Here is a 25265-nt window from a genome sequence, read left to right as displayed (position 1 = left end):
ACCACATACATACTTGCATACTTTCACACCCATATACTCACAACACACTCATAGTTACACACACACAACAGTACACACACTTGCATACTCACAAACACAACATATATATACTTACACACACCAATACATAGACAACACACTTATATAATGCACACATACCACACACCACATACAAACACACTCACAAATACACCACAATGCAACACATACATACACATACCACATGCAAACATACCACACACAACAATACACACTTGCACACTCACACACACAACTCATACTTGCTCACATTACACACACACACACACACACACACACACACACACACCCTTCTTTTCTCTCTCTCCAAGGTCACCCAGGGGAAAACCTCAAGGCACCCTGACCAGGGAAGAAATTCTGGCTTGGAAACAAAGCCCTGTTCCCCACAGCCTCTTTGTATACCCAGCCACAAAAGACATGTCAAGGTCAGGAGATGTGAGCTCTGAAGAAAAAAACTTGCCTCCTTGTAGGCCCCTGGGCACTACAGGCTCCTGTTCCAGACAACATCTTCCTATTCTTTCTGCAAAGACTGAGCCATGGGAGAGACATGCGGACAGACACCAGCTGATCTGAACAGTCATAGCCACAAAGGGGGAATTTCCAGGGACAGAGTGACAAAGGATCAGAGCATTCCAAAGCCAGCACATCCCTCAGCCTTTAGGACTGAGCTTAAGCTGCCAATGGCCTCTTCCCAGGCCTCCCACCTCAAATCCAGGAAGCCAAGGATGAACTTTCCAGGCCCTGTTAACTCTCATACACACTCTTATGTATAACCAAATGAACACATGAAGAGCAGCTCCCCACTCCCTTTTCCTACCAAGGTCAGAGCTACAACAATCCTTGGAGGTCAATTAATTCTACCATCTCTATCCTCCCATTTTATAGATAAAGAAACTGAGGCCCAGAGAAATGAAAGGATCTCCTGTAAGTGGGAGAGAGAGAGAGGACTTGAACCCTGGTCTGCTTACTCTAAACCTGGTACTCTCTCCAGAAAGACTACAAATCACTACTCCAAATGCTTGGCTGATTTTCAAAAATACTCTGAGATTCTACTACCTAATTAATTACATTCTGATGAGGCTCCCTAAGTCCAGTGGTCAGCACACTCACTCTGCCAGAAATGAGGCATTTCTAGCACCAATAAGAGACAACAGATGTCAGCTCTCCATCTAGACCAAATTCTGGAGGGGCTAAGGAAAGATAGGCACACTCATACACTGTTGGTGGAGTTGCAAATTGGTTCATCCATTCTGGAAAGCATTCTGGAATTAGGAAAGAAGGAATGATAGAAATAAGAATTTATTAAGCACCTACTATCTGCCAGACACTCTGAGAAGTGCCTTACAAATACCTCATTTGATCCTCATAACAACCTTGGAAGGTAGGTTGCTATTATGATCCCCATTTTAGAACCGAGGAAATTGAGGCAGACAGAGGTCAAGTGACTTGACCAGGAACACCAAGCTAGTCTCTGAGACCAGATTTAAACCCAAGTTTTCCCAACTCTCAACTCAGCCCTCTACCAATTGCTGCCTCTCCCTCAACAGTTACTAAACTATGCACATACTTCGACCTAGTGATACCCTGATAAGCGGACAGCCCAAAGAGATCAAAGAAAGAGGACACTGACCTATATGTGCACAAATATTTCTAGCAGCTTTTTCTGTAGAAGCAGAAAACGGGAAACTAAGGGAGTGCCCCTCAATAGGGGAATGGCTGAACTTCAGGGTGTATGAATACAAAGGCATATTACTGTGCTATAAGAAATGACAAAAGGCAGACAGAAGTGAGAAGAACCAGGAGATCTTCTATCATAACAACAGTGTAAAGACAAACAACTTTGAAAGCCTTAAGAACACTGATCAATGCAGAGACCAGCCCCATGGCCAAGGATGGAAGAGGATGCCTGTTCCCCAACTCCGATGGAGAGGAAATGGATTCAAGGGGCACATCGAGACACAGGCTTTTGGGACAAGGGTCAATGAAGGGATCGGTTTTGCCTGATTATGTGTATTTGTTACAAGGTTAAAAAAAACCCTGTTTATTTTGTTGTTTATTTTATTGATAGTTTATATTGTTTAATGTTTTATTGTATATTTGTTGCAAGATTTTTGTTTTTCTTTCTTTTTTTTCTAATGTGGGATGAGGAGGGGAGCTGGAAGAGAAAATAAGTTTTTGTTCATCGAAAAAAGAAATTTATTTTTTTAAAAAAGGGACATTTCTCCTGTTTCATTCTTTCCCACCTTAAGAGTTAGGGAGTTAAGACTTCAGGCAGATCTGATTCTGTCCTGGTTTTCAGAGCTTAGGAAAATGCCAATGTTTCCATAGCCCAAAACTCAATCCAGTCCTTGGGTGGAGGTGGGGAAAGGATCCACGGCTTTAGATCTGGGCTCCATCAATTTTCCTCAAGCCCCTGCAGGCCCTCCAGGGGAACTCTGGGCCCAGAGCCCTGGAACTGACCTATAATTAAAGTAACTAGACTGACCTTCCCACTAGGCTTGGCATGCTTTCCCCAGCACTGAGTGGAGAGGGAGACATGGCAGCTGGACCAGAGCCTCCACCATGGTCCACAAACCCAGAAGTCCCCAGGTCGATTCCAGGTTATGCTCAGTCATCATGAGAGTTGTGTTTTGCTGATAGACATTGGGGAACAATTCAGATATCAAGGTGGGGGGCTAGGTGGCGCAGTAAGTAAAGTGCCAACCCGGAGTCAGGAGGACCCGAGTTCGGTTCTGGCCTCAGACACTTAACACCCACACAAAAAAAACTAGCCGTGTAACCTTGGGCAAGTTACTTAACCCCAATTGCCCTCCAAAAGGCAAACAAAACAAAACAATTCAGACATCAAACTAGACACAGGCTGAGATAGGGAATGCTGGGGATAAAAGAGAAGGGCCCTGCAATCTCTTCATCATTGACCTTTTCAGTAAACAATGGACAAAGTGCTGTATTTGTGACCAGAGGACCTAGTTTAAAACCCAGCTCTCCCATTTACTTTGTGAGTGACCTTAAGCAAATCACTTGCCCTCTATGGGCCTCAGTTTCCTCATCTGTAAAATGAGGGGGAAGTTCCAATTCTTAACCTCTAATTCTAATGGGGAGAAGAGGTAGGAAATTTAGCTTAGTTTTCTTGTGTTTAAAATAGGGATAATGACACTGGATTTGTCATCTTTGAATATATGGAATCATAGGTTTAGAGGTAAGACCTTAGAGGGCATCAAGGTCAGTCACCTCATTTTATAGATAAGGAAACTGAGGCACATTTCTCCTGTTCTTTGGTTCTCTGACTTCTTTGACATCAACTTTGATTTTCCTTTCTTTATTTTCCTTTTGATGAATTTTTCTTTATAACTGTAATTTCTGGAGAGAAAAACCCCTCTTTCCAACTCAAGATTAAATCCTTCCTTGCAACAAAAAGTAACAAACAAAGGCATCTAATATTGTGACCACATCTGAAAATGTATGCAGCATTTTGTCCTGGTAGATCCCCACCTCTCTGATGCAGAGGAGAGAGGGGCTGACATCTGTATGTCCCCAAGCGGGACTGCAGTATAAGGAAAGGAAGAAACTTGGTGGAAACAGACCATATGGGAAACAATCACAGTTGTCTGAAACCAGAACCAGAGACTTGAATTTTGCTGTTTCTCAGCCCAGAGCATCCTGGAAGGACTTCACAGAGATGGTTCTGGGTACATGACAGTGTATTATAATGCAGGGCTGAGTGCCCCAGAAGCCCTCCTGGGCTCCAAGTCCACCTTAGACATGTACTAGCTTTATGACCTTTAGTCACACAGTCAAGGTCAAACTGGTGCCTCCATTTCTTCCCCTGTAAAATGATGGTATTAGACCCCATGGCCTCTGAGGTCCTTGACATTTCTCAGTCCATAATCTTATGTTTGGTCCAATGTCCTCCTTTCCCTTCCTCCAAACTCCCCACCACCATAAGTATCTGCTTCCAGAATTACCAGAACAATGTTCCTAATCACTCTCCCATTCCCCCACTCCAGTCTTCACTCACCAGCAAAGAAAGATATCCGTGAATGTCTCTGCTGTTGTAAAAAGTGCAAATATAATCCAGTACATCATCCATTTTACCTGTCGGGAGAGAAAACAACCAGCTTGATGAGAAGAGGGAGGAAGGGCTTGTCTGACCTCCCACAGCATCAGGCCAGCCAAAAGCTCAAGCAGTCTTCCAGGCTGAGATTGGCAACCCCTTCCCATCCATCAGACTCCTCTACAAAGGCAGGTCTAGTTCTGGTCTGGTTTTCAGAGTCTGGAAAAAAAGCCAGTATGTTTCCATAGTCTACTCAGAAACCTCAAGTCCAACCCTCAGACAGAGGCCAGGGAGAATCAAGGAAACAGGCCTTCAGATCTGGGCTTAACCACTTTCCTAGAGTCCCTGCAGATTCCCTGGATGAACCCTAGGCCCAGAGCCCTGGAGCTGAGCTATAGTCAAAGTAAACAGGTTGAGCTGTGGACTGGTACATTGGCCTCACTGCAGGGACCCTTGCGGATGAATCTGGGACACTTCCCTTCTCTCACAAGCTCTCTCCTCTTCCCAATCTCTGTCACACCTGCCCCCTTTTATTTATCCTCATAAATTAGCACCTTCATCTTCGAGCAACTTTCTGCAAAGAAATTCCAAGATTTTCACTGTCTTTGAGGGCAAGGGTCCTGAAATATTGCAATAGACTCCTTACTGGTGTCCCTGCCTCCTATCCTACCCCAGATACAGCTTACACATGGCTACTGATTGTAGGAACTGGAATCGGGAAGACCTGTGTCTCCATATCACTTCTGATGCTTCCTATAGAACCAGTCACAAAATGTAACCTTTCAGAAACTGTTTCCTCATCTGAAAAAAGAGGATATTACCTAGTAACATGTTAACTCCGAAGAGTTACTGAATGTATCAAGTATTTTAACCCCTAATGACTATGAGAAGCAACATAGTGTAATAGAGGGTACTGGACATGGAGCCAGAAGGACCCAGGTTCAAATCCTGCTGCTTCCCCTTACTAGCTCTGTGACCCTATGAAAGTAACTTAACTCCTCTAGGCCTCAGTTTCCTCATCTGTAAAATGGGGATAATAATAATCCCTGCCTCACAGGGTTGTTGTGAGGAACAACTTCAAAAATGCTATCTAAATGTTACTTAGTATTATAACTGCATCACTTCCCTATTTAGAAATCTTCAACATTGTTAAGTGGTCTTCAGAATAAAATCTAGTTGCCTTAGTTTGGCATTTGATGCCTCCCACAATCCAGCCCTAGTCTATTTTTCTAGTTTTATCCCCTGTAGCAAGGTGGTACAGTGGCTAGAGTGTCCTTGCAATTAGGAAGACCCTGGTTCAAATTCAGCATCAGACACTTACAAATTGCATGACCCTGGACAAGTCATTTAACATCTGTTTCCCTCAGTTTTCTCACCTATAAAATGGGTGAGAGGGAAGGCACTTACCTTGCAGGGTTGTTGTATGTATCAAGTGAGCATATATCCATTAACCTTAAAGCACTAAATGAATGCTACTATTATCATCATTACTACTATTCCCTTGAGATGTTTCTCATCTCATGTGTTATATGAGATATGTTATGTTATAGTGGATAAAACTCTAGGCTTGGTGTCAGGAAAACCTGGGTTCAAATCTTGTCTCAGATACTTATAGGTTGTGTGACTCTGTACAAACCACTCAGCTTCTCTGAGCCTCAGTTTCCTCATCTGTAAAGTCAAGGGTTTAGGGCTCTGAGGTCCTTTCTGGCTGTAAATCAGACATCAGTATAGAAATTCTATGTTCCATGGAGTCAAACTATTTACTACTCCTTTCTTCACTACTCATTTCCCAGCCTCTTTGTCTCTGATCCCTCTCATCAGGGATGACCACTCCCTTTACACTGCCATTTATTAAAACCCATTCTTCAAGGGCCCACTTCAAAGTTGATTTCTTCAGGAAGCCTTCCCTGATCAGCTGGAAGGGTCTTGTTTCTCTTTGGAATTCCAATGTTTCTCCATGTGATGGGAAGGGTGATTTGGGCCACAGGTTATGTTTGCTGCCTCATTTTAATTCTTGGGATGTACCTTGAATTCTACTCTAAGTAAATGCCCCTTTTACATTATTATCATGTATGTGGAATTGGCTGGTGGAGATCCAGAAGGAAAATGGTGGCTTGTGAGCAAAGGAATATGGCCTCACACAGACACTAGATACTTGCTGGAAGCTTTCTGGGTGCTATATTTGCCTTTCCCATGTGCCCTTCGGGGAGGGGGAAGATTTTATTGACGTCTTTCACTTTTCTATCACAGTGATTTCCAAATACTTCTCCACCCTCCTCCTCATCAAACCTTCCACTGTGATATAGTTAAAAAAATTTTTAAACAGTTCAGCAAAACCAACCAAAGCATGAATGCAAAATTACAATCTCATAGGACTCACTCCTCCAATCAATCAATAAACGTGTATTAATATCCTGCTATGTGCCAGTCCCTGCCCTCAAGGAACTTACAATCTAATGGGAGAGACATGTAAAAAAAATACATACAAAGCAGCTCTACACAGGATAAATCAGAAATAATTAACAGAGGGAGGACACTAGAATTAAAAGGGGCTGCGGAAGGAGGAAAAAGAATTCTCTCTCCTCCTGGACCAAGCTTGGTCATTATAATCACACAGCATCCAGTTTTGTTATATTGACTTTTTCCCCCCTTTTACATGTCATAGACTTTGTGGATGGTATTTATTTTTTAGTTTAGCTTACTTCATTCTGTATCAGTTCACATAACTCTTCCCAGGTTTCTCAGAACTTTTTGTGTTCATCATATCTCACAGCATGGTAATATTCCAATCAATCAACATGAATTTATTAAGTGCTTGCTGGGCACTTTGCTAAACACTGGAGATACAAGGAAAAAGTAAAACTAGTCCCTGCCTTCAGGTAACTTACATTCTAATGGGGGAGAAAACATGTATATAAATAGATACAAGAGACATGCAAAGGAGAGGCCAGATAACCTAGCCACTGTGGGGGGAGAAGGACAAGGAAAGGTCTCTCAGAGAAGGAGGGAATCAGAGATGAGTCTTAAGGGGCTCCATTACATCTACAAACCACAATTAGTTTTGCTCTCCCCCAATGATGGGCACTCATTTCGTTTCTAGTACCTTGATACCACAGAAGCCCTGTTATTCTCATTTGGATATATGTGAAAATTTCTTCTGCCTCGGACCTTGTTCTGGTAGAGATTAAAGGGCACAGACACTTTAATCACTTTTTTTTTCAGCCCAAAGACACTTTCCATGAACTTCTTTGAATGATGGTTGTTGGTTTATTAATATTATTAATATTAATAAAAACTATATTAATAATGGTTATTACTTGTTTTTCCCCACCTACCAGATTGTTCATTCCTTGAAGGCAGAGAGGGTCTCATTCTTTTCTGTACTGCTATAGCACCAAGCCTAAGGCCTCGACCAGCAGCTGCTACATTTGGAGTCAGAAAGACCTGGGTTCCGATCCTGTCTCTTACTAGCTGTGTGACTATGGGTAGGCCATTTAACTAACCTCTCTGAGGCTAGTTCCTTGCCTATAAAATGGTGGCCTCTAGATGGCTCAGTGGATAGAGAGCTGGACCTGTAGTCAGGAAGACCTGAGTTCAAATCTGGCCTCAGACACTTTACTAGCTGTGTGACCCTGGACAAGTCACTTCCCCCGGTTTGCCTCAGTTTCCTCATCTGTAAAATGAGCTGAAGATGGAAATGGCAAACCACTCCAGTAAAGAAAACCCCATGGATAGTATTGTCATGCTGTGGTCCTCGGAATCAAACATGACTAAATAGTAACTAATGAATAGGGTGTGGGACTTGGGATCTGAAAGACCTCAGTTCAAATCCTGCCTCAGATCTTATTAATTGTATGACCCTGGGCAAGTCACTTAACCTCTCTGTTCTTCAGTTCCCTCATCTGTAAAATGAGGGTAATAATAATACCCACCTTACAGGGTAGTTTGTAAGGCTCAAGGGAACTAAGTTGCATAAAACCCTTTGAAAACTTTAAAGCGCTATATAAAATTCTTATCAAAAGAGGAATGATGGTGTATGCAATACAACAACCCAAGGTTGCTATGATATTCCATTAAGATATCTAACACCTTTTTCAAACCTTAAGATGCTACCGTACGTGCAAGCTATTAATAGGTACTCAATGCAGAGGAAGAGTACCCATCCTTACTCTTACTCTAGGTTGCTCACTGGACCTGGAATCAGGAAGATCTGAGTTCAAATCTGACCTCAGACACTTACTAGCTGTGTGACCCTGGGCAAGTCACTTAACTCTATTTGCCTCACTTTCCTCATTCATAAAATAGGCTGGGGAAGCAAATGGCAAATCACTCTAGGGTCTCTGCTAAGAAAACCGCAAATAGGGTCATGGAGAGTTGTACACAGCTGAGCAAAGGAAAACAAAGGAATAAGAAAGAGTGGGAGCTGGATAGGTAGTTGTGTGAATGAATGAGAACCCAGGAAATTACTCAGCAGTTAGGCTGAGCACCAAGACTGCTCCTTCCCAGGAAGGACAAAGCCCTTTGGGAAAAGTCACTGAAAATACCGGGACAGCGTCAGCTCAGGAGACACAGCAGACGGCATGCCTAATGCAGGATGACTTAGCTAGAAATGGCCCAGATGTCAGTCTGCATGGAGAGGACGTCATTTAACAGACCTCTGCATCCTGATAACTGACTCACTCTGGTGCTGCCTGGTTGGGTGAGATGACACATGCCTGTGCATGATGGCCATTGATAACCAATGCCTGCGGCTGATGGCCCATTCTTTAGCCATCAGCCCAAGGAATGGATGGGGCAAAGGTATGGGGGTAGAGACCTAGCATGTGGGTCTGGGAGGGGAACAGACTGGTCCATGAAGGCCCAGTGCTAAGGAGCAGGGCTTGTTGTTCAGGTGGACAGTGTCCGACTCCCTGTGACCCCATTTAGGGTTTTCTTGACAAAGATACTGGATTGGTTTGCTATTTTCTTCTCCATCACATTTTACAGATGAGGAAACTGAGGCAAACAGGGTAAAGTGACCTGCCTTGGGTCACACAGCTAGTATGTATCTGAGGCTGGATTTGAACACAGGTCCTCCTGACTCCAGGGCTGGCACTCTATCCACTGCTCCACCTACATACCCTTAAGGAGCTTGTAATACCCTTGCTGTGCTAGCATAGATTTACCCAGGTGACAGGCACCCCAGGATCATACAAAGGCAGAGAATACCTGGCCAAGGACCTTGGACTTTATTCTATAGACCAGGGGTTCTTAAGCTGAGGCCTTCATATATTAAATAATCTTAATATATTAATATTTTGATAAACTATTTCAGTATAATTTGTTTCCTTTGTAATCCTGTGTATCTTATTTATTTAAAATGCTTATGTATTTACATTTTAATATAATAATTTACATTATAATAATTTATAAATGTAAATTAATTTAACAATAATTTAATATTTTGGTAATGGCATTTCAATATAATTGGTTTCCTTTGTAACCCTGTTTTTGCATTTGAAACATTATTTAATTTTAAATTTGATATTTAACATTTATTTAGCATTTTTGAGATAATTAGTTTATATATTTAAATATTATTTAATATTTAACATTAATAGTTTGATAATGATTTCAATGTAATTAGTTTCCTTTGTAATCCTATGTATTTTATTTTATGCATTTGAAAACATTATTCTGGGAAGGGATCCATGGCTTCAACAGACTGTCATCAAAGAGAGCCATAACACAAAGCAGATTTGGGGCTCCTGCCACAGATAATGGAGCTGCTGGGGAAATCCAGTCCAACTCTCCCATTTTACATATGTGAAAACTGTGAGGGAGAAATGACTTGTTCAGCATCACACAGCTGGTAAGAAGTCGAGATCTACAAATGCAGATCTTCTGACTCTGACACTAGCATGATTTAAAAAAAAAATTAAATTACTATCTTTTGTCTTCACATCATCTACGTTTCCCAATGATCTATCCCCTCTCCTACTCCCAGAGAGCCATTCCTTATGACAATGAAAAAAGAACAAGGGAAAAAAGTTCAGGAAGACGATCAATGCTCCAGGCTTTAGTTCAAACTGCAGCCCTTTCTAGGGCATCACACTAACTTGCTCGCTCTCTGCCACCAGGCTAAGAATACATCACAGCAAACATTATAATAAAATTATATATATATATATATATATATATATATATATATATATATAAAATTATATATATATATATGTAGGAGTGGCATAGGAGAGAGCTATTCTTGTAGCCAAGTCCCACCTCTGAAATCTACTCCATCTCAGTGCTCAAGACAACTCTCTGAAGACCAGAAGCTACAGAGAGTGTGGTGACTTGCTTTGGTAGAGAGCTTTTCTCATCTCGTAGTGCCCTACAGCAATGAAAACCCAGATTCAATATCTAAGTTATCTTTAATCCATATTTATGTGTATATAAGTATTTACATCCTCACCCACCCACATACACTTGAGAGGCAGTTGCTAGTGAATAATGAACTCAACTTGGAGTCTGGAAGACCTGGGTTCAACTCCTACTCTAATATAGTCTGGCTCTATAATCCTAGGCGAGTCACTTAACATCAGTGCCCCAGACTACAAGCTGTCCACATGCATTGGTTGGAATGAGTTCTTTACATCACTGGAAAACAGGGAAGAAAGGAGGGAGGGAGGGAAGGAAAACACTAATAGTGATGAATATTTTGCCCACTAAGAGTAACCAAGAGCTATACATGCCTGAGAAATATATAAACATCTATATGTGTGTTTGTGTAGACACACATACATATGCACATACATATAGAATGTATATTATATGCATATGTATATGTGTGTAACTATATATTTGCACCTATATGTGTATATATATATACAGAATGTCTCAGAAGTCTTAATGCATTTTAAGCTTTTGTAATTTATATATGTGTCTATACATAAATACATGGTTATGTATGTATGTATATACATAACTCTGATCTGCATTAGCTAAGGAAGATCTAAGTTCAAATCAGACCTCAGATACTTACTAGTCACTTCACCCTGTTTGCCTCAGTTTCCTCTTCTGTAAAATGAGCTGGAGAAGGAAATGGGAAACCACTCTAGTAACTTTGCCAAGAAAATCCTATAGACGGTATTGGCGTCCACAGGGTCACAAAGAGTTGGACATGGCTGAATGCTGAACAACAAGAATAAAAATTCATAATAAAAAGACATTTCTTTTTTTTTGCTTTTTTTTTGGGGGGGTAGGGCAATTGGGGTTAAGTGACTTGCCCAAGGTCGCATGGATAGTTTTTGTGTTAAGTGTCTGAAGTCACATTTGAACTCAGGTCCTCGACTCCAGGGCTGGCGCTCTATTCACTGTGCCACCTAGTTGCCCCTGGGGTTTTCTTGGTAAAGATACTAGAGTTGGTTTGCCATTTCCTTCTCCAACTCATTTTACAGGTGAGGAAACTGAGGCAAATAGGGTGAAGTGACTGTCAAATCTGAATGCCTAAAGATGAGTCTTCCTGATTCCAGGGTTGGCACTTTCTCCACTGAGTCATCAGCTATCTCAACTAATTAACAAGCAACAATTAGGTGATATGATAGGCCAGAAATTGTGCTGGGTAATGGGGGTACAAAGACAAAAATTAAATAACCTCTGCCCTCAAGGAACTTATATCCTATCAGTGGAACCAACATGTACTGAAGAGGCAGCTGAGGGTACCTCAAGATGAGCTGAGCTCAGAAGTCATGAGTTCAAATCCTGTCTCTGAACCATACTGGCTGCATGGCCCTGAGAAGGTCACTTAGCCTTTCATTTCATCTAGGCAGCTCTTTAAGTCAAGGCTTGGTCACTTGGGGCCCACGAACCTTAAAAAAAAAATCTCTATGTATGTATGTATGTATGTATGTATGTATCTATCTATCTATCTATCTAATTTCAATAAAATTGGTTTCTTTGGTAATTTTATGTATTTTGTACATTTAAAAATATTATTCTGAACAAGGATCCATATGGTTCACCAGGTTAACAAAGAGGCCCATGACACAGAATCCCTGGTAGGGCTATTAAGTTGCACAAGGGGAAGTAGGGAAGGAAAGGGAAAGGGAGGGAGGGGGAAGAGAGGGAAAAAAAAGAAGGGAAAGAAAATCAGATTTTATATACATATATTATATATGTGTATATAATATAGAGGTATTAGGTAAAGCATAGATGCAAGGTACTTGATATATTTAATACATACAAAGTAAACAAAAGCCATTACTAAAAGCTCAGAGATGTCATCTACTCCCACTATATCTGAATAAGCATCCCCTGTACTGACTACAGAATGAGCAGTCAGGGCCCTCTGCTCCCAGGCCTCTGCTGAGGGGAGCCATTGACCTTGAGGCTAGCCTTTCCACTCTGAGGCAGCTCTAGGCCTCAGGAATGACAATGTCAAAGCTAAATTTGCTTCTTTGCAATGCCCACCTGTCCTGTCCCCATTCTGCCCTCTGAAGCCAAGCAGGATAAAGCTGATCCCTTCTACCAGGTGGTGGACCTGAAGGATATTAATGCCTCATAAAAATCAAATCGTATTTAGATTTTTTTCCCAGGCTCAAAATAACAACCACCATCTTGGAGCAGTGACTGTACTAAGGTTCTATCATCTATTAATATGCATAGGTATTAATTCAACCACATTTATTGAGCAGCAGTTACAGACTAGGCACCAACATTAAACGCATTGGATACAAAAGGTAAAAAGCATAACAAGCCCCTGCCCTCAAGGAGCTTACATTCTAGTGAGAATAGATAGGGATACAACAGGAGCAGATAAGTAAATACAAAACATATCCAAGTGATTTAAAGAGATCAGAAACAATTTGAGAGAAATCAAGAAAAACCTTGAAGGATATTAGTGATTCTAGTTCTTAGCCCAATGCCTAGAATGTAGTAAACACTTAATAAATTTTTGTTGACTTGCCTCAACTTGGAGGTGAAGGAGAAGCAGGGCACCAAGCGGCCAAAGACACAGAGGTAGGAAATGAAATTTTATACAGGGGGACTATCTAGGAGCCAAGTTTAACTAGAATGGAAAATGTGTGAAGGGAAATGATAAATAATTATATGAGAAGATCTTAAATTTTATCATTTACAAATTATAATTTATTTCTATAATAACCATTATATATTTGCATAATTTTATTTTATGATAATAATTTTATAATTATGTATGTATATGGGGTTTAGACTATTTTGGCCTATCCCTAAGTGTCCACCAAAATGTTCTTCACAAGGTAGAATCTTAATAAATCTTGGTTAAAATACCATCTGATTCACTTAGCTCATGTAGCTTCAGTAGGTAAGGGTGCACTGAGATACCACAACTTGAAAATCACTCAAGACCCTGCAATTCCCAATGGTCTTATGCCATATTTAAAATATTTCCCGGGTGGCTAGGTGGCGCAGTGAGTAAAAGCGCCAGCCCTGGAGTCAGGAGGACCCAAGTTCGGTTCCGGCCTCAGACACGTAACACCCGCACAAAAAAACTAGCTGTGTAACCTTGGGCAAGTTACTTAACCCCAATTGCCCTCCAAAAGGCAAAAAAAAAAAAAAAAAGATTTCCCTTCTCATCTCAGTCTTCAAGTCAATTTCCCTCCTGGGAAGAGGATTCACTGACCAGCCAACACAATGAGCCAATCTACCTAGCAATTCTATTTCTCACTGCCGATTACATCCCTGCATTTTGGCTTACAAGTCAGAATGAACTGGAATCATTCATCAAAGGCTGTTCAGCCACATAGCTGGGGAGGAAAAGGACCTATGTCCTGCCTGCCATGAGGCCCATCCTCAAAAAGACACACTCCAAGTCTAACAAGCAGGATGTGCCGAGAGAGAATGTGAAAGATCTTAATTTTGCGCCAAGATAACCAAGACTGAATACTTGAAATGTAGAGTTTCGTGACCTTGGATTCCATCTCCCAACAATAAAAAACATTTTGGCCTTAAACTTGACATTGGTGGATCCAGTCTACGTGGGTGGAGCACAGGACCAACAGAAAATAACAAGTCCCATGTCCAAAGTCCCTTATAAAGCAAATTTCTCAGGAGCCCTCTCTGAGGCAGGTAGTGTTGTTATTCCCATTTTATAGATCAATTAATCAACAAGCATTTATTAAGTGCCTACTATGTACCAAGCACAGAGCTAGGTTCTGGGGACACAAATATAAAGACTGAAACAATTCCTATTCTCATAGATTTTAAATTCAATCAGCAAGCATTTATTAAGCACCTACTGTGTACCAGGAACTCTACTTGTATCCCTTCTACTGGGGATACAAATATAAAAGATAAAGCAAACCAACATTTAAAGATCTTAAATTCAGTTAATAAGCATTTATTGATCACCTACTCTGTTAGAGGTGCCAGCGTCACAAAGACCAAAGTAAAAAGTCCCTGCCCTCAAGGAGCTTCCATTGTGTGAGGAGGAAGGAGCAAAGGCGAGAAGCTGCTTTGGAAGACACAGTCGTCTCTTGTTGATCCTCAGATGCTGGTATCAAAGAGCTACCCAAGGCAAGTAGAGGCAGGGCTTGGGATGCCCTGTTTCATCACAGAGGGGTAACCTGTGCCCCTGCTTGCCCTGTTTATCTCCTTGAATTGTCTTTTCTTGGGTCCTGGGAGATCATTCATGGAGAGAGAGATGAGACCGGCAAAGGCATTTCTAATGATCCTGGCATGGAAAATTCGTTACCCCTCCCACCCTTCATTTAGTCCCAATCCCAAGCCACACCACAGGATAAAGGAACCCTTTCTCTATGAGTATGGGGTCCTCTCCCTGTCTTCTAGACTTCTGGGGAGAGAGGAAGGAGCAGTTGAGGAAAGGGGATGGAGAGGGGATGCAGACCCCACGATTGGGGCCTGAAGACATGGGCAGCATAGAGTAAGACTCCTGGGAAGCCTGGACCCCGGAAGGCAACCCAGAAGGAAGTCAGCCCATCCATAAGGAGAAAGCATCCAAGGCTGCCAGCCTCACGTACTGGCTGAGATGACTCCCTTGGGGGGGGGGGGGCGGGGCGCTGGGAAAGTTGATTTGCCACCTGTATCACAAATCTGGGATCGCAGAGAACAAACAGCCCTCTCCCCTATTCCTAGAGCCTAGGTCTAGCTGTGATTCCCCCAGTCTATCGCACTGGAGGATCTGGAAGGAAAATGGGAAAATGTCTCCATATACAGACCTATTGGTCTTTGATTCCGCTTCCAATAAACAATGGGATCATAACATTCTCATTCTCTGAATCTAAGTCTCTGAAACTGAGAGGAAGTAACTCAGGTGGGGTGGGGGCCCTGAACTAGGTAGAAGTGAATGATGTTATATTTTAATATAAAAAAATATATCCTGATTTTATAGGGCCAGCTGTCACTGTAGAAAAATTAATCCAGGAAATATGAATATTAATAACCTAAGATGTTTGCTTAAGGTGTTACCTTTCCCAGGATGTGTTAACATGCTAAGAGGTGACTCCTTAAAACACGGCCTTCAGGACATATGGAATTAATATTAAATTAATTAATATTAAAAATAATTAAAACAATTAAAATTAATATTAAAACATAGACACCTTGAGAGTCTAGTGGGGACAAAAAAAAAGCATCTCTACACAATCTTTCCTTCTGATATAATCCCTCTCCTGCTCCCTACATGGCACCAGGTTGTGAGGAAACCCCTGCTGACATTTAGGCAGTGCTCTGAGGTTTGCAAAGTGCTTTATATTGAACATGTTATCTCACTGGAGCCTCACAACAGCTACCTGTGAGGTAAGAGGTATTAAGCACTCCCATTTTACAGATAAGAAAACTGATCCTTAGAGGTAATCAACCTGCCCAAGGTCTAGCTAGCTGTCTGGGGGGAGATTTGAATTTAAGCCTTCTGGATGCCAAGTCAACTACTCTACTACACTGTCTAGGTAGATGGCAATTATAATAAATAATAACAATAAATAAGATTCATAAAGCACTTTGCAAACCTTAAAGCGCTTTGATTGATATCATTATTGATGGTGAATATTCACAATATTAGCTAGCATTTGCACAGCAGTTTGGGATGTACAGTGCACTTTATATCATATATGTATATATCATATAGATAATCTCCTTGGATCCTCACGAGAACCCGGTGAGGCAGGAGCTGCGAATATCCCCATTTTACAGATGAGGAAACTGAAGGTCAGAGGGTCTCAGGGTCACAAAGCCAGTAAGTGTCATAAGCCTGGGGGAGTCACTACGATTAAAAGCGGGGGTTGTCTGCGGTTTGAGCCCCATCCAGTGCCTAGATCAGTGACTAGAATCTCTGCTCTGGCAGACCAAGGGCAGACCTTGGTCTTGCTTGGTAGAGACTTTCCTCATCCAAGGTCCCCAATACCAATAGAATGCTCAGGGCCAGAGGATATCTCGCTTTCTCTCATCCCCCAGGCCAGCTTTCCATTTCTCTTCCCTCCCAACTTAACAAAGGGGCCTACAGTTGGTGGCCCTCCCGCTCAAAGCCAGACGTCTCTCTCCCAGGAGGGACGGGGGTTATGCCAGTGCCCTGCCCTAGAGCTAAGAGCTGGGCATAAGTGAGTGAATACCCTGAATGATTGTGGGGGAGCTGCCCAAACCCAGCAGCCTCTGACCCACTGACGGACCAGCAGGCCAGACTGTGAAGTTCAGTATGGCCCCCCTCCCAGGACAAGAAAAACATTCACACTGGGGGAGAAAACTGAGACCAGAGCAGTGAAGTGATTTATCTACCCAAGGGCCCACAGCCAATGACAGACTTGCTCACTCTTCCTTACGGCTCACTTCTCCCTCCTAAGCCCAGCCAGCCCCCAGTTCACAGCCCCCCCAGAAACCCAGCTAAAAACAGGGCTACTTACATATTCTTTGATGTCCTTTGACTTCACTGCCTTGTAAGAATAATATGCAGGATAAAGGGTGCCAAACAGAAGCCTGGGGGAAAGAGGGAAACAAAAGAGAATGCACGTGACTTGTCTTGGTCCTGCCCCAGGGACCGTGTTTCACTTCCCCTCCCAGGGCAGAGCAGGAACCTGGACGGAGATGAACAGCTACTTATATTTTATATGAGATGTTCTAAGGTGTGCTAAGTATTTCTCACACAGTGTTGTGAGCCTCCCAAGAACCCTGTGTTATACCTGAGATGCGACTGTATGTGAAAACTTGTGGGGTACAGGAGAGTCCACAGGTCACCAGTGATCACTCTAACAATCATTAATTAAGCATCTATGTGTGACAAGCTTTAGACTCAGTGTTAGGGGTCAAGAAATCTGAGTTCCAGTTCTGCCTCAGATCCTTTCCAGCTGTCTGGGCAAAACACTTATCCTCTCTCTGCCTCAGTTTCCTCATCTGTAAAGTGGAGATAATATCCAAAGGGATATTCAGATGAACGGATGGAATGACAAACCTTTGCTTTACAAACCTTAAAGTTCTTTATAAATGTTAGCTGTTATTAACTGTGATGGCTGACTGCAAAGACAGAAATCTGTTTCTGCTCTCAAGGAATTGATATTCTATTGGGGTAGGCAATACGTAGACAGTTAAGTGTATACAAAATATATTTGCATAACAGTGCCTGGAACAGAGCTGTTGTTGTTCAGTCATTTTCTTCTTTTTTTTTTTGAAGGGCAATTGGGGTTAAGTGACTGGCCCAAGGTCACACAGCTAGTTTTTGTGTTAAGTGTCTGAGGCAGGATTTGAACTCAGGTCTTCTAACTCAAGGGCCAGTCCTCTACTCACTATGCCAACTAGCTGCCCCTGTTCAGTCATTTTCAGTCATGTCCCATTCTTCATGACCCCATTTGTGGTTTTCTTGAAAAAGATACTGGAAAGATTTGCCATTTCCTTCTCCAGCCCATTTTACAGATGAGCAAACTGAGGCAAACAAGGTTAAATGACTTGCCCAGAGTCACACAGCTAGTAAGCGTCTGTGGACAAATTTGAACTCAGGAAGACTCATTTTCCTGATCCTAGATCCAGAACTATCCACTGCACCACCTCATTGCCCCTAGCCCAAGGCTGGTGGCTTAATAAATACTTGCTGATTGACTGATTGTTGATTAATGGTATTGCCCGCAATGGGAAGTTAACAAAAGGCCTCCTCTGGCCCTTTAGCCTATTCAGGAATGATCTTAGGGCTTCCAGGAGTCAGGAAAGAAGAGCATTACAGGCATAGGGAACAGGCGTGGGAGTGGGAGAGAGAATGTCAAAGAGGGGGAGCAGCAGTAGGACGGGCAAAATGCAGAATTAGAGTGATCAGAACCAGCTGATGGCCAAGACAGACCCAGTTAATCCCAGGCAGTTGCTACTGACATGACCCAACTCCCCAGGGGTTCACTGGCATTTGCTGCCAAGGCACGGGCAAAGAATCCTAACCAGAAGCTACAGCTAACAAATGTTTTCACTCCCTGGGAATATCAGAGCCGCTCTCACCATGTGTCACTAACTGGAATGCTTCTGAGGGGGTGGGGTGAACACCCAGCCTCTCCCACCTTTGAAACCATTAGCACTTCTGCTAAGAAGAGAATGAACAAGGCTGGAAGCTAGGCACCCATAGTATCCACCTCAAGGTAGCAGAAGGGACTTTGGGTCATCTAGACCAATCCAACATTTTACTGGGGGCCATGGAGGTGGAAGGTTTACAAAAAGACAGACAAGAGATGTCCAGGAGGAGAGATGGGTAAAGATATTATAATCTTCACAGCTGGGAAAAGTACCCACAGCAATGAGATCACAGACCTAAGGAAGCCTTTGGTTTTTGATAATTCAACAATTATGTACCAACTGTATACAGAGAAATCCAAAGTTCAGATCATACATGGTCCCTGCCCTCCCAGAGCTTACAATTTAGTAAAGTGATATGAAATATACATAGATAAATGCAACAGAAAAAAAGACTTGATACATTTATTTGAGAGTTGAGAAATAAAGTACTATGAGTATGGAGGGTGATAAGGGATTTTAATAAACGTAATCAGGGAAGGCTTTATGAAGGAGGTGGAATTTGAACAGGTCTTTAAAGGATGGGTCAACTGCTAGCTCTATATCCTAAAAAGCATCCAAAAAAAAGGGAAAAAGACCTATTTGTACAAAAATATTTATAGCAGCTCTTTGTGGTGACTAAGAATTGGAACTCAAATGAATGCCTATCAACTAAGGAATGGTTAAACAAGGTGTGGTATATGATTGTAGTGGAATATTATTGTGCTATAAGAAATGAAAAGCAGGATGATTTCAGAAAAACTTGGAAAGACTTAAAAGAACTGATGCAAGGTGAAGTGAAGAGAACCAGGAGAACATTATATACAGTAGCAGCAATATTGTATGATGAAGAACTGTGAATGGTTTAGCTAATCTCAGCAAAGCAATGATCCAAGACAATCCCAAAGGACTGATGATGAAGCATACTGTCAGTCTCCAGAGAAAGAACTGATATTGACTGAATACAGACTGAAGCATGCTATTTTTCACTTTCTTTTATTTTTTTTCTTTTGAGTCTTCTTGAACAAAGACTAATATGGAAATGTCTTACATAAAAAAATAAAAAATAAAAAAATTAAGAATGGGTCAGTATGAGCAAAAGACATAAAATCAGGAAAGTGTAGGGTATGTCTATGGGATACAAGTTGACCCTGGGATTGGCTTGTATGGTGGTGACTTTATAACCAAGAAGGTGACTGAAATTCTTAGGGAGGGTGGGTGGTACAGTAAAAAGAACACTAGCTCTGGAGCCAGGACCTGGGTTCAAATTCCACCTCTGATGCTTACTGTGAAGACCTAGGTAAGTTCCTTAGACTCCCTTGGCCTAGTTTGCTCACAGGCAAAATGAGGGCATTGAACTAGACAGTATTGGAGGTCCCTTCTATACGTCAGTTCCCCAACCTGCAATGTGAGGGGATGCCCTGCTAGCCCTGGATCCAGGACTCTATGAACTAGGCTTAACTAGGAACAGAATTTTAAACACAGGAGTGGCAAGGTTAGATCTTTACAGAGAGAAGTTCTGCCCCACAGTCTGATGAAGGAAGGAGAGCAGGGGTGAGAACACAGATTAGGAAGCATCCCATTCAGGTACTTGGAATTCAGCACCACGGACGGCTCCAATGAGTGTGCGTCAGTCCCCCAGGTCTGGAATGTCCTCCCTGGTCATCTCAGTCTCAGAATCTTCTTTCAAGGCTCAGCCCAGGTACCACCTCCTCCCCAAAGACTTTTGTGATCTTTCCCCACCACCACTGTTCTTTTCTTCCTCAAATTTCCTTGTATCATACTTATTTTTATAAATGCTGTATCCTCCCACCCACAGTGTAGTGTAAGTTTCTTGAGGGCAGGGACTGTCTTGTTCTTGTATCCCCAGAGTCTAGTCTAAGACAGCTCTGCTCATGTTGTTAAGTCGTTTTTCAATTGTATCCAATTCTCTGTGACCCATTTTGGGGGTTTTCTTGGCACAGATACTGGAGTGTTTTGCCACTTCTTTCTCTAGCTCATTTTACAGATGAGAAAACTGAGGTATACAGGGTTAAGTGACTGGCCCAAGATCACACAGCTAATATGTGTCTGAGGCCAGATTTGAATGCAGAAAGATGAGTCTTTCTGATTCTAAGTCCAGGGCTTTATCCACTGTACCACCTAACACATAGTAAGCACTTAAATAACAAAAATCCTACTAATAAGACTTAATAATGGTAATCTACTGCAAGTGCTTTGCACATAGTAGGTACTTAACAATGGGAGTCTTAATAATAAGACAATAATAATAATAATAGAGTTTAGTGCAGGGTAGGGAATCTGTGGCCTCTATGTCACATGTGGACCTCAAGAGCTGCTCTTTGACTGAATCCAAACTTCACAGGACAAATCCCCTTATAAGAGGACTACACCAAACTCTAGTGTAAGTGCTTTGCACTTAGTAGGTGGCCTCTATGTCACATGTGGACCTCAAGGTCCTCAACAGCTGCTCTTTGACTGAATCCAAACTTCACAAGACAAATCCCCTTATAAGAGGACTACACTAAACTCTAGTGTAAGTGCTATGCACAGAGTAGGTCCTTGATATAAAAAATGCTAATAATAAGATTTAATAATAGTAGTCCCCTGGGTGTTTTGCACATAGGTACTTAATAAGACAATGATACTAATAGAGTCTAGTGTAAGTGCTTTGCACATAGTAGGTCCTTAATAATAAAAGTTGCCTTGAACTGACTAAAGGTCAGTGTGAAGCAAATATTTGATCTACAGTTTTTTCCTCTTGCTCTTTGACTCTGCAGAGTGAAGTAGAGAGGGAGAGAGTACTGAATTTGGAGCCAAGGTTCAAATCCCAGCTCTTCCACTTGTTATCTGTGTGACCTTAGGCAAACCACTTAATCTCTACAAGCCTTGGTTTCCACAAAGGATCATAGCTCTAGGGCTGGGAGTGACCTCTGAAGCCATTTAGTCCAATCCCCTCTTTTACAGCTGAGGAAACTGCACCACAGACAGGTAAAGTGGTCACACAGATAGTAAGTTTAAGGCCAGTCCTTTTTCATTGTAATCTGCCAGTGTGGTGAATAGAACACTTGAGTTGGGGTCAGGAAGACCCAGGCTCAAAGCCTTCCTCAGGCATTTATTGGTTGTATGACTTTAATTTTTCTGACCCTCAGTTTCCTCATCTGAAAAATGGGCATAACAGTAACATACACCTCACACAGCATTGTCATGAAGATGTAAAATGCATGGTCTTTTGTAAACGTGAGCTATTGGCATTATTATTTTAACAGAATCTCCCAACTTAAAGTGCATCAAAGATCAAGGAGAATGAGGAGCAAGGAGAGGCAAAGAGAAGGGTACTAGGAATCTTCCTTCTATTGGAGGACACTCTTATCAGTTGAGTGGAACTAAGTCACACTAGGCTGGAGAATGCAATTGCCGCTAGGTCATGCTGTGCTGACTCAGGAGAACCCCAGAGCCCACAGAGGCTCCAGAGGAGCACTCCCCACATCCCAGCTCTTTGGTAGGAGCAGAGAGAGAACAGTTCATCTTTGTCCGAGTGTTTTTTCAGCCTCTTTCCTGACTCCAGGAGGCCAGCCTGGATGAACAGGGGCCAGTGGAAAGCCCACCTCTAATATCAACAAACAAATGAATTTGGTCTTTCTGAAATTTCATAAACAGCAACATTCCATGAGAACCAGGGGGAGGCCAGAGCAAAACCAGTGAGTTCAAGCCAGAGACGGAGGCCCTGGCCTTGGCCTCATTTTCCTGTTATTCTTTCACACTTATTTTGCCAGCCTCCTATGGGATGTCCTCCCATAAGCTGTTATCTCTGTTTTGACAGCATGTGCTCACAGCAGAAAGGACTAGGTCTTTTGTTAATAGAGACTCTCTAGAATATTGATATACATGGAAAGTCCTTGGGATTTCTTTATTTTATGGGTGAGAGACGACAGGGAGGCAGAGGGGCCATGTTAATGTTTGACGAGAATTGGAGTCAGAGAACTTGGATTCAAGTTGTGGTTCTATGTATCTATGTGTATATATATATATATATATATATATATATATATATATATATATATGTATGTATCTGTCTATGTGTCTATCTGTCTGTCTGTCTATCCATCTACCCACTCATCTATCTATCCACCTACCTATCCATCCATCTATCTATTCATCTACCCATCCATTTACCCACCCATGCATCTATCTATCCACTCACCCATCCACCTATCCATCTGTCCATCCATCTATCCACTTTCAGAGGCCAATCCTCTCATTTTATAGATAAGAAGACTCAAGGTCAATGCCATTAAATGACTTGCCAAGATCACACAGCTAGTGTCAGAAGCAGTATTTGAACCCAGACCCCCTGATTCCAGAGCAAAAGCTCTTTCTGTTGGTAAAGTTAACCTTATCCTCACTTTATAGGTGAAAAAACTGAGGATCTGAGAAGCTGCCTTAGCTATTGCCACAAAGCCAGTGTCCAACCCCAGTGTCTTCCCTCTAAGCCAAGTCCACTACCCACTGTGGATTACTACCTTCTCAAGGGGGCCTAATTGTATTATTTATGAACACTGGGCACACCTATGGTCAAATATAATAACCAAAACAGACTTCAAGGATCAAAGCCAAAAATGAAAGTATTTATGGATCATGCACGAGGCAATTTGGAGGTGCAGCAGAGAGGGTGTTAGAGTTAGGAAGACCTGACTTTTTTTTTTCTCAGTGGGAGGCAAAGTGGGAGGGAAAAAAAGATAGATTTTTTTGTTAGCTAAAAAAAAGAAATTAAATTTTGAAAAATGACTAGTAGATGAGAAAATGGAAGCCAGGAGGTATGAAGCTTAATGAATGCCTAGTCCATGCTCTCCTTGAGGGCTGTAGTTATGCATTTTGGTTCTAGATGCTGGACCTGGAGTCAGGGAGACCAGAATTCAAATTCATCCTCAGACACTTAACACCTGTGTGACCCTGGGTAAGCCATTTAACCTCTGTCTGCTTCAGTTTTCCCATCTGTAAAATGGGGATAATAATAGCATCTTCCTCCCAACATTGTCATGAGGATAAAATAATATATTTGTAAAGCACTTTGAAAACCTTAAAACCCTACATAAATGCTAGCTAATATTCTTATTACTACAACAACTAATATCATTATTATTAGGTGGCACAGAGAATAGAGTGCTGGACCTGGAGTCAGAAAGACTCAGTTTCCTGACTTCAAATTCATCCTCAGTCACTTCCTGGTTGTGTAACCCTGGGCAAGTCACTTCACCCAGTTTGCCTCAGTTTCCTCATCTGTAAAATGAGCTGGAGAAGGAAATGGCAAATCACTCCATTATCCTTGTCAAGAAAACCCAGAGTGGTGTCAGACACAACTGAGAAATATCTGAACAAATGATTGTTATTGTTATGATTACATTGGAACTTCTTGTAGGATAAATAGCAGAGAATTGACTACCTTAAACATTTTGACAAAATCTCCAGTCTTACTGTTGGGAGGGATTTCAAAGGCCACCTTGTCCAACCCATGTCTGAACAGAAATGAACTAGAGAGGAAACAGCCTGTTCATTAAGATAACAGAAATATCCTTAGGCAGGCAAATGACAGTGAGGCTTCTTAGTGCCCCTGTTCTAGATCAAAACAAATATGGCCTCCTTAAATAATTGGGTTTGGGCCAAGAAGAGTAAACAAACCCAATGAATGAATATGTGACTCTCTTGGATAATGAGATCACAATTTGAAATAATCATCCTGAGTACCTTGAAGGGCTTTCAGTCCATTTCATCTTGGCCCCTGAAAGCTCCCTCGTTTTCACACCTATTATCTCATTTCCTCTCCAGTGAGGTGTTGGGAATTTGCCTGCTTTACTGCTTGGCACTATTTTCATTGTTAAAAGATTCCCAAGGCTGTGTGTCTCAAGCCCTCCTCACATACATGCCCACACACCCATAAGACATCCACCCCTGCAAAGAGCATTGGGTCTACTGTGGCTTGAGAAGGCAGTTTGCTGTAGGGACCTTTTTGATTCAAATCAGACTGTCTTTTAAAAGGGGACCCAGGGACCACCAAGTCTGGCATCAAGTTTGGAATGCAAAAGATTCTGGCAAAGAAAGCGGGAAGGTGATTTACATGTGGCTTGACCAGGCAGGAGGGGGTGGGAAGGAAATGGCAGAAAGTCAATGTGGGTTGTTGTTCAGGTGTGTCCAACTCTTTGTGACCCTGTGTGGGGTTTTCTTGGCAGTGATTTGCCATGTCCTTCTCCAGATCATTCTATAGATGAGAAAACTAAGGCAAGCAGGATTAAATGACTTGCCCAGGGTCACACAGCTAGTAAGTGTCTGAGCCCAAATTTGAACTCAGGTCTTCCTGACTCCAGGGCTGGCCTTCTATCCACTGTGCCACCTTCCTGCCACAGGAGCCAGAGGACCTGGCTTCAGATCCAAACTACCATATGACCTTGGCTAAGTTACTTGATCTCAATTTCCTCATTTATAAAATGAAGGGGTTGGACTAAAAGGCTTCTGAAGTTCTATTGGGCAAACCATTTAACTTCTCTTTGCCTCAGTTTCCTCATCTGTGAAATGAATGCATTGGACAGGATGACCCCAGAGGCCCCTTCTGGCCAATGACTTCCACTTCCTATCTTTCTCCCTTTTCTGGTGGAGTTATCAACTGCTCACTTTTCTGATGGCTGCA

At 42.1% G+C, this 25265-nt stretch overlaps 1 protein-coding gene across 4 annotated transcripts in view; it reads right to left on the bottom strand.

Moving 5' to 3' along the window:
- Window positions 1-25265, bottom strand: part of REEP1 (receptor accessory protein 1) — a 146069-nt gene that overhangs the window by 67971 nt on the left and 52833 nt on the right. For all 4 annotated transcript variants that reach the window (XM_069101061.1, XM_069101062.1, XM_069101063.1 and 1 more), the window contains exons 2-3: window positions 16966-17038; window positions 4058-4134 (exon numbers count right to left, since the gene is read on the bottom strand). In XM_069101061.1, the coding sequence (XP_068957162.1) occupies window positions 4058-4134; window positions 16966-17038 (150 nt within the window). The remainder of the gene's footprint in view (window positions 1-4057; window positions 4135-16965; window positions 17039-25265) is intronic.

This window comes from Petaurus breviceps, unplaced genomic scaffold (assembly GCF_028583685.1).
Source record: "Petaurus breviceps papuanus isolate PSGF00001 unplaced genomic scaffold, PetGlider_PUasm1.0 446, whole genome shotgun sequence".
NCBI classification, from domain to species: domain Eukaryota; kingdom Metazoa; phylum Chordata; class Mammalia; order Diprotodontia; family Petauridae; genus Petaurus; species Petaurus breviceps.
The sequence above is the reverse complement of the archived record's forward strand: the minus strand, read 5'-3'. Positions and strand labels throughout refer to the sequence as shown.